We start from the raw sequence: 10,901 nt of genomic DNA, 5'->3' as shown, positions 1-10,901 counted from the left end.
TATCACAACATGGCAAATCTAGCTCAAAATTTTCTGCAATATTTTTAAAAGTGCATCACAACCGGGAAGATATCAGATTGCATGACCAATACTCCCACTCTGTTTTGCGTACAATTGCTCAGTACCAGTTAATCCATGTAGTGACGTGAGTTTCGCGGGTCCCCTTGCCACGAGCTCATCATGTCCGTATCAAGCGTGCAATGAATTAAAACAGCGCATGCCTTTGACTCAATCATGACGTTATATATCCCCGTGTGTCATTGATTAATTCTAAACTTTGCTTCCTTGTTTACAGTGGACCGTTATGTAGGTCAGCATGCGCTGCGGATAGTGTGCAGAATGTATACTGTCTATTCACGCTGAAAAGACCGGCACCTCTGTTTGAGCAAACCCTGACTCAAACAAGGAAATATGCATTGTGGGCGAATCATGGAGTATTCATGAGTATATAAAGAGGACGGACATCGAATATATTGTATATTTGTTATTCAATCTTTATTGGAAGCTGGAGCTATAAGCCCGAATTAGAGACAAAAGAATCAGGCAATGGTGTTCCACACTGGTATACAAGGAAAGGCTGACGACAAGGTATCGCTGGTGAGTAAGCAAAAATTAACGAGACGTTATGTACCGATCAATGGTAATGTCGCCTGGACAGCAAAAGCTGTATACTTCCACGATTCCGTACTGTTTACGTGACAGAATTCTCACTAAAGATCAGTATGAAGTAAAGCCGATAGAGGTTGCATTATTACCCTGTGCCATTTCCCCATGAAAACCTTCCAGCATAGTTCTTCTAGCAAAGCTGATAATTTGTATGCGTTAAAATTCGGGGACTTTATTTTCTTCCGCGAGCATGTGAACTATAGCGGTATAGCCAACAATGCAGAAGGTATATCATTGCATTTGTTGACCCGCGTCTTTCGGAGTGAACCTTCAAATTGTACTGGAATGTAATATTTGTTGGTCAAGCACCAGTATTTTGAAAGCCAATCAATACGCAGCGAAACATTAGCTATGTCGTTTCCTCTATTTACAGACTGATGCTCCAACAAGTAGCAATAACCGCCCAGTCAAATCATGTGGGAGCCGTAACTGTCATCTCATTGCAAGCATCTTGCTTAACGCTATAATGTTGGCCATGCTAATAGCGGCTGCGGGTTACCTCACACGTTACAGACGTCTTGTGTGCGACATGCAGGTAAAGTACGACTCCGAGAGATTCGACAATCTGGGCGTTCCATACAAGGTAAGCCTGCCGGTCAGGAATAAAAAAATCGTTTTTTCACAATATACGTATATATCAGGCATTTAATGTTGTAGGAGAATGGCTGCCACATTGAACCACTGTACGAAGACATCGCAGAAATGGCTCCGAATAAACGCGGTGACATGGACGGAAGCGAAGGGGTTCGTTTGTACATCTTATTGTGCCATATGTTGAGACTGGATTGATCATTTTAATTCTGAGTCATATGTACCCGCTACGTTCCAATTTATCTGTAAAGTCACGACATTGTTACAAAAAAATCATACTCCCTACATTTTCATTTATCATACTCGTTGCAATTTTAATTGCTACTTTGGACGTAGGTTGAATATAATACATAATTAGTTAATTACCATGGTGAAGTCCTATGTATTTCAATCGCTTGGTAGTCCTGCTATGGCCCAACATACGCTTGGCATAAATGTTGAAGAATGGGGCTGTACGTTCACCAGCGGTTTACTGAAATTTCATGTCTTGCAGGAGCTCGTTCTTGACGATTTGAACGGCCGAGTAGAAAGCATGCGGCCAAAAGAGAAAAAGCGAACCCGTGTCCCGTTGGATGCTTCAAAGAAACCCAGACAAGCTCTACCGGTTCCCGAGGAGTTGCGTAGACGCCACAGACACCGACACCCGCACCATGGAAACCGCCCGACATCTCACAAAGCTCAAGAAGACGTGAAAAATCGCGACAACAAGCATCACCCTTCTCATCACCCAAGACACGACAATAAAGTAGGCCGACATCACCACAATCACACCCACACCCACCGTTCCCTGCCGAATCCCACGGTCACTCCTTGAACCATTGAAAGTACTCTATATACACAATATCAAACGTCTGGATATCCCCGTTCAAGTGTATTATTATCTTTTGTTTATATGCGATGTAATCTGGCAAAGCACTATGATGGCCAGGGCGATATTTTATCACTGCCAGTGAAGATATTAATGGATAAAGTTATATAATATATATTAGCATTTGATCTTTAAATCACAGTGTCCTGCAATTGTGTGGACACAAAAAAATTTCATGGCTCACTGCTATTGGTTTACGTCACGCTTTCCATTTGAAAATTTATTAAAATGGCATCAATTGAAAGCTTTCGCGGAACTGATTGCGCAAGCATAAAATTTATTCTGCTCGTGATCCTGGAAACCCCCAAAATCAGCCTCGAATTTTGCTTTGTTACGGAGTTTGATGTTGTGACGCAACCATGCCGTCTGGAAGCAGGTGAGGAGCAGCGCAAACCGCAAGCGCATTGGCCATCGTTGCGCAGGCGATTGAACATTCACATTCTCACTCTCGAGCGCACTTGCTCCTGAGCTGCGCCATATTATTCCCGATATCATTGCTTCGTCACAATACTTAATTCCGTTAGAATGCAACATTCGTGGCTGATTTTGACGGGTTCCACGACCGCGAGCAGAATAAAATTTATATTTTCGTATTCAGTACCACGGTAGCTTTTAATTGATACCAATTTTATAAATTTTCGCGCTCGGCAAGCCATCAAAAATTACCGTAAAATTGCTTTTGGCCAAATGAAAAGTGTGACGTAAACCAACCGCAGTGAGCCGTGAGATTTGCTTGTGTCCAATCCAATGTAGGAAACTATATTTGAATATTATTTCTCGATGTTTATCCGATTAATGAGAATGCCTCACTATTTTGAATATTTCTATATGAAATATATAGCTTCTATAATAATCTATTTTTCTTGTATTTTTGTACCCCACAGTTAATGCAGATGTGCTCACTCGACGACGAAACTTATAGGAATGTCTGTATAAGAGCCAAGGCTAACTAGACCTAGATATCCATCCTAGACCAGGGCCCATCATAACTATAAGCTATATTGTCAGGGTATAAAGCAGTGGTTCTTAACCTTTTTTCCTCCAGCGCCCCCTTTCAGAAATTATCGGGCTCTAACGCATTAAACTAAAAAGTAAGCACACGACTCAAAATTGGTATTTCTTCACTGGCTAATAATTTTTGTCTGATAGATGTTATTTTTCCTGTGGGGTGTAGATTGCTACGGCATGATAATTCGGCACGAGCGATTCAAGCACCTATGGACAATTAGACTTATATACATCGAAGTTTACGGTCAACATAGGGGGCAATCCTCTTCGGCTAAGGTTTTCTCGCTGTCGATCTTTTGGCACACTTCTCGGAGTACCATATGGACCGGAACTTCATATGTCTTCGTGCATGGTGGCGTGGCAATGCCTAATTCTATTTTCTATAATTATGTGTATTTTTTGGTGGGGGAGTCGTCAAAACATTACGTGTAATTCATGTTCAATTGTTCATTCAACGAAATAATTTAGGGCACCCTTCGAGCTCACCCCTCACCCTCTCAAATACAAGTATATTTAGTTATTTATTTCGTGCACAATGCTTCAAAACATATGTTATGTACAATGGGCTCTTATTCTCAAAACTGATATACAGTGACTCCTTCTTCGATTTCCACACGCCAAGAGCTGCAGGATAATACCTAGTTTGAAACATTTTGTTGAAAATAACCCTAGCAAGCGTGGCGGCAGTGTTTTAACGGGAAATTGGCGATCTAAAAGTACGCGCAATTCATTTTGCATGAATTATGATAACCCACTACATTTATGAAAACATATGTAGCAAACATCATCGCGCAGCGCGACCAAAAATTTCGAGATTTGACATGTTCTGTGGAATGTTAATCTGCTCTGTATACTCTTAAGGATATCTCCTACTACTACTACAATATCTACCGCGAAGCCATTTTTCTTCAGTGCCCCCATATCGCCCCCCCCCCCCCCCCCCAGATCCCAGCGCCCCCCATATCGCCCCCTGAGCGTTTCCGCCCCCTTCAAAATGGTGACAAAGTTAAGAACCACTGGTGTAGAGCTACGGTTCTTAATCTTAGATCGGTAAGTCCCCGTTAAAACACTCCAGCCACGCTAGCTCGGGATATTTTCCAGAAAAACTTTTGAACAGGGTATTGTATTCAGTCGCGTACAGCGTGTCGTAATTGAAGAGGCGCTCTACCACTTTTGAGATTGAGACCCCTTTGTACATTAAATATGCTCTAAAGCTTTTTCGCCAATGATACGTGTATTTGAGAGCTACAAAATTAAATCTTCGGAATATTTCTTCATCGTATTATAAAGGATGATACTGTTCAGTGTTGTGATCCACAACCTCACATGAACATTACACTTAATGTGGGTTGCTTTGTTTGGAATACATTCATTATCATCATTGGTTTATTATCAATTTTTATCAGTTCACTACACCACAAAAATGCGATACAATGAAAAGGTGGGGAGGTGTCGCAGTGACTTGGAGTAGTCTATGGAATCAGACACCTGAGGTGGTCAGTAACGAAGTACTTCTACTTTTTGAAGTACTTGAAGTAGATTTTGCCTACTCAAACTACTTTTTAAGTAGTTATGATTTTAGACTACTTCTGCTTCTACTTGACAGTTTTCAGTTTTGTAGGCAAAAATAAGCGTAGAATGCCTACTTACTTACTTACTTGTGAACCACCACTCCTACTTCTACTTGAGTAGAAATTCCGGCGTTACTTCTACTTCTACTTTAGAAGCGACGGGGACTACTTTGACCACCTCTGTCAGACACCCACCTTGGCCTAGGTGATTTAAAGAGGTGTTAAAGTTCATAACTGGGTGCACTGTTAAAGTCAATGTGTGCGATTAAAGATATCTACCACACTCTTAGTTGATTTACTAGTCACAAAAAGCAATAAAACAAAACCCAATTTACTATTGTCAATCGCAGAGGTGAATTCGGGAAGTGGACATCGGGCTCGGACCAGATGGTATGATCCCGTACCCGGTGGTTGTTATGAAAATATTGATCCGATCCAGAATATAGCCGTTAATTAGTCGAGTGGTCCTCGCGCGCGATTCAAACGCGAAATATTTCCAATAAATAACCTCCCAACCGCTAAAGATCGGCCGGAATTCTACCTATATCCATATTTTTACTACAGTCCTTCGTATATGGGGGGAGGGGCAGACCTTAGCAATTTTTTAAACGTCGTTGAAGGAACAAAGGTTAAGTACCGGTGGTGCCGATTTGTTCTTTCCATATGGTGACAAAGGATTGGATGTTGCAGTTTTATGATGGTTACTTCGAGACGGAGCACGAGCTGGGAAACTGATGCCTGTATAATATTTTGCAGATTCAGGGTGTTGTACGAGGTGTTGTCCGATGGCAGAATGACAAGTCGTTATCTGATTAAAGTCGTTTACACGTACTACAATAAATGACTATGATCTCACCATACTCGCACATGGTATCTTGTCAGGGACAAAGTCACTCAACTAGTGACTGACTTTGGTCGGGACAGGGATATCTATCCCTGTATCTTGTGAACCAGATTGCGACCGAACGCTAGATGGCGCGCTTCATTGCATGATCTCGTCGCCATGGTGATGAACTTAAAATGTTTTGGTTTTGAACGTGCTTACTGCTTACTGTTTACCGCTACAAGCGATAAACGAAAATATCACCCGGAAAGCATTTTGTGTGGTTCACCTTCAGATATTTTAGTTATGTTTTCGACTCTTAAAGCTGATGACGTATCAACGCTATTAATTGAGACTTCACCACAACCTTGAGAGATAAAGGCCTCAACATAGGCAGTGCTGTCAATTTCCCTTACAAACTTGAAAATTTTGGGATATTTTCGGATTTTGACACTGAAAATTTTAAACTGGATCGGAGTGGGATTCAGTAGCACAATAAAATGTTTCTGTCGGACCAGATTCGGATTCTAGTATTGCGGAGTCCTCTCATATCTAGTACTTTATTACTTACCGCACGCAAGTGTACTTCAAAACAAGAACATAAACCATGCCATTTTCTGGTTTTAAAAGTTCCCGTGGCACTGCTGCAACAGAAATACCTCCAGAAGATTACCCCGGAGAGGTCAGTAGTGATCGTTTATTTGCTTCTTCAAACCTAACTGGTACGAAAGAGAGAGAGAGAGAGAGAGAGAGTCTTTATTTTCATCCAACCAAAATACATAAAAAACATACAGCAATGATTGTGGTACAGAATATATGCATGCACAGTATTCGGTACCAGATAGGAATGATCGATACGACCGTGAAGGTAAACTATAGTCTGATCACACCAGCATCAAACGGGTACACACGACTCTATAATAGTCTGACTGTAAAAATGTTGGTTTAAAAAGGAAAATAAAAATAAAAAGTAAACGATGGTAGCAAATGATCAATGAAGCAATGTCTGGGCAAGGTAGGACAACAGTGTTAATATACGAAGACCATTACCGTACCACCAGAGGTGGTCAGCAACGAAGTGCTTCTACTTTTTTGAAGTAAGCCTACTCAAGTAGTTTTCTGCTACTTGGGTACTTACTCAAGTAGATCTAAATCCCCGCTACTTCTACTTCATATTATTTTGTGATCTACTTACTTACTTTTCGCTATTTTCAGGTTGTCAAGTAGAAGTAGTATAATCCTCCAATCAGAAAGATAGCCTGAGGAATTTCGGGACTGTTTTCACGGAGTATCAACTTTTAATTTCATAAAATTGAAGTAAAGTCCAGAATTTTCGTCGCGCTTCGCGCACTGTAGACTAATATGATTTCACGCACGTATCGGTGAATACAATTTAGGTAGCGGGTTGCATGGTTCCGTTAACACCGGATTGTCGACCATATGAAGTAGATTGGATCACAGTAGATATGACCCATCACAGCGTTTGAAACTACCGTTTCGCAATCTAGCATTTACCTATCATATCGTAATCTAGCAGCCCATGGCGTGTCGTAATCTGGAACAGTGGACTCTGAGTTTTTTTAGCTTCACACCTGTTTTAGTCGACCACTGTTGAAACGTTCTGGACAAAAAACATGAAATACATTTTCCGCTGTTTAGAAGTAGTATTTATATTTCTCTTTCAATTCCCAATATCATGCTTTGAGTTCTGATTAGTTTCAGTTCTTCTGTCTGGAGAACATAAAAGTTGAAGTATCAAAGCAAGTGTATAAGTAATGCCTCTATTTTCCGAAAATATAGCTACTACAATATATGGCATTTTACGATCAGCCATATTTTATTAACGTTTAGAAATTGCGCAAAGTGTAAACACCGTATCCGACACAACTCCGTATTGCTATTCGACAAAACTACGGGCCTGGGGAAGGGCGCCATGCCATGATATTTTCTAAATCGGGGTGTTCGAGTAAACAGAGGATTAGTATCTCATTCCCATATCAATGCTCTCATTTTCATCCGATGATGCGGACGAATGCTTATGCTGTCAAAAATTTATACCTCCTGGGATGCATCAACATGAATCAAGCACTGCACCATTTGCATAGCTCAAATTACAGCTTTTGACAGTCAATGCGAACGCATTACGATCGTTTTCACAACTACTTACTTACTTGAGTAGATCTAAAGTCAGTCAATTCTACATCTACTTCAAGTAGTTTTAGGCTGCTTTTAAAAAGACTACTTCTACTCGTACGTGAGTAGATTTTTGCATCGCTACATATATTTCTACTTGAGTAGCTTTCTTGACTACTTTGAACACCTCTGCTTATCAGTCATAGAGACAACGTCTCTGATAGGCTATCATCGGCATGAACTGAACAATTTTATTTTATTGTTGATAAATCAGAGCCAACGCATTTTCATTACTGAAGGTTAAAAAATGCATCACCGAATTGCGACAACAAGGAACACGTCTGGTTCAGGAATTAGGAAAACTTGATCACGATAGGAAAAAGCTACAGTCGGAAATTCGAATAATGACAGATAAATTGGCCAAGGTATGTATGAATGCGTGTTGACATGAACTTCTTTGTGGTCATTTCACGTCCGGATTCTTGTTATTGTTATGTTATTCATATATAATCCTCCATGTGTCTGCCTGGTTTCCGCATGCTCCGAGGTGGTTAGAGACGAAGTAGGCTACTTCTAGTTTTTCATATTACTTGAATAGGCCTAGGCTTTGCCTTCTTTTACAAATCACTCAAGTGGTCACTACTTCCACTCCTATTTCACGTTTTATCAAGTCAAACTACCAACCTTTTAAACCTTGGAGTTTGCAGAGTAGACAACCGGGGACACCCCGAGACAACAGTTTTTAAATGGATTGTCATCACTTTGTATGTGTTTGTGTGACATATATGAGCATCTTTCAAATTCGAAAATACACCCTCCCCCTCCCTCGGTTGACTTATACGAATAGTAGGGCGATGTGTTGATCCAAATCTACATTTTTGAAACTGGGCCTGGACACTTAATACCTCTCACTCTTATGATCGACTTGCAGCATTTTTTACTAATCGCGTTTTATAAATCGCTACTTATCTGCTTGTGATTATGAATGGAAATTCACGGTATTGCTGTTACTTTATAGTTGAGTATAGATATTTTGACTACATAACTACCTCTGGATGCATTGGTGTCTGGCGGCAACACATCCACTCATACGTATAGGCCTATACCAGAGTTCTGAACGTTAGCACAACCTATGGCCCACAATACTAGGGCTGCTTCATGAATAGGCCTATCTATGTGCTCTAGCTACAACGATTTACCTTGCCGTACCAGATATCGTCAGAACAAGCGCACAAAATGGAAGCGAGAATCGAATTAGAAAAGACAATTTCAGAAACCGAACAGTCTTATGCACGGTAGCACATATTTTGCTATTTCCAGTGATATGTAGCGATATCGACTTTGTCTTATTGCAGACTGATTGAAACGTCGAAAGGTCTTTACAAAACAGTCAACGAAACGAAGAAGAGTATTCCTGCCCGCGATATCGAATACTCGAGCCGTACAGACTTACGAGCTCGTCATACGACAGGGAACACAAGTCCGAGTTTAGATACTCAGGAGGACTACACGTCGCCTCCGCTTTCTAGCACTAGTGGTGTGCAAAAGACGGATTAGAATTTGTATTCCGAATCGTTTTTATTTTGGAATTTAGTAGATGTTATCATAATTTGGCTTCTAGTGCCGCAAATATTTGTACCGAATAACATCGGGTTGCCGTTATTTACTCGACTATCGAACTTTTTCTTGCTTCTAGGCAGGGTTGTAACCAAGTCATAAAGCTCCGAGTCACAAGTCAATCTCACTTTTATAGTTTTGACTCGAGTCAAGTCGAGTCATTTTCAATTCACCACCAAGTCAAGTCCGAGTCCAAGTCATCGAGCAGAGGTTCGAGTCCGAGTCATGGTATAATGACTCGAGTCCGAGTCCAAGTCATTGTGTTGACTGCTCAGTTTCCAGTTGAAGTCTTGTTTTTATAACTCTGTTTGGTGATATCGAATGATTCGCATCTATGAAATAATAATTTTCCTCACTTTTAACAGTTTCTGGTCGCATTTTCAAGTACCAGTACGAATAGACGAAATCCTAATAGGGTGGTTACTTTACTGTTCTTCGAAATTACAATGAAATCTCGGTCTTGACCTTCTGAATCTCGAGTCATATGACTTGGTTCGAGTCATGCGCAATGACTCGAGTCCAAGTCGAGTCAATACACATATTGACTCGAGTCGAGTCATTTCCGTATTTTGAGAAAATGACTCGAGTCAAGTCGAGTCATCAAAAAATCGTGACTCGAGTCATTACAACCCTGCCTAGGCAGAAGGTCAAAAGTCATTTGAGATATCCCGTTAATATACTATAATTTATCGATTGTGCAAGAACTATTTTCAACTTCCATTGCACCTTCGCTCTCGGTAGCTGGCACTGCCTCGACAAGACTGGCTCTGAAATGTCTGGCGACCAATTAGGTGGCGCTGATGCCGAATTGTCCCGCTGCAGCACAATAGCACGGGCCTCGAGTTGATGCCGGAATTAGCATACTATTTATTTCATCCATGGTTCCAATACTGAGACAACCTGCGGCACAACAAGCCTTTTTCATCCATGGTTCCAATACTGAGACAACCTGCGGCACAACAAGCCTTTTTTCAGATCTTCACGTAGACCGGCAGTGGCACCGGTCAAGAACTCCTCTAGAACGGTATTTGCTGACAGGGTAATCTCTACAGATAACGCTAGTAATCATGTAGAACTCTTCTGTCTGAAACAAGGTCAGAGGCCTTCGGATCACTTGCTCCACAGTCGGCAGTTACTGTCACAAATGAAGAATACATGTTCGCTTACACCAATCGCTCGAACTTACGTGAAAAATCAGTTGCTTGTTACAACCACCCAGCAATCTCCGCGAAAGCTATTTGGGAAAGTAACAATTTAATTCCATCTATTCACATATAGGTTAGCTTTACGACACGATTTGTCAAATTCTACAGTGAGACAGTCGCAGGAACCAATCTGATGAAATTACAGGACTGGCGTTGGTTTCTGGAGTCGCCGGAATTAATTTTTAAAATAATTGACCATAATTCTACTGCAGACGCGACTAAACGCGTAGGGTAGTTAATTGTCAAAAGTAGCGTTACCATATTTTGGAAATCTGAAAAGCGGACACTTTTTCAAAATTTTCAGACTTGCGATACCGGAGAAAAATCCTGAAAAATGGTAAATTTTCCCCACTTCGTGGTCGGGATTTACTGTATCTCACTCGAATTTCCCCCTGGCCCCTATATTGAAACAAAATTCT

At 41.0% G+C, this 10,901-nt stretch overlaps 2 protein-coding genes across 2 annotated transcripts; both read left to right on the top strand.

Moving 5' to 3' along the window:
- Positions 1 to 386: 386 nt before the first annotated feature.
- On the top strand, positions 387 to 2,982 carry LOC145458487 (uncharacterized). Its single transcript, XM_080336865.1, has 4 exons — positions 387 to 597; positions 1,040 to 1,249; positions 1,324 to 1,410; positions 1,751 to 2,982. Exons 1-4 carry the CDS (start codon positions 547 to 549, stop codon positions 2,069 to 2,071), a joined length of 669 nt encoding a protein of 222 aa, XP_080192991.1. The 5' UTR covers positions 387 to 546; the 3' UTR covers positions 2,072 to 2,982.
- Positions 2,983 to 5,792: 2,810 nt separating this feature from the next.
- On the top strand, positions 5,793 to 9,995 carry LOC145458490 (uncharacterized). Its single transcript, XM_080336867.1, has 4 exons — positions 5,793 to 6,209; positions 7,960 to 8,085; positions 8,873 to 8,955; positions 9,016 to 9,995. Exons 1-4 carry the CDS (start codon positions 6,135 to 6,137, stop codon positions 9,215 to 9,217), a joined length of 486 nt encoding a protein of 161 aa, XP_080192993.1. The 5' UTR covers positions 5,793 to 6,134; the 3' UTR covers positions 9,218 to 9,995.
- Positions 9,996 to 10,901: the final 906 nt, after the last annotated feature.

The sequence above is a fragment of the Botryllus schlosseri genome, chromosome 16 (genome assembly GCF_051294905.1).
Source record: "Botryllus schlosseri isolate E-star chromosome 16, Bs_hap1, whole genome shotgun sequence".
Lineage (NCBI taxonomy): Eukaryota > Metazoa > Chordata > Ascidiacea > Stolidobranchia > Styelidae > Botryllus > Botryllus schlosseri.
This window is presented reverse-complemented; position numbering and strand designations above follow the sequence as displayed.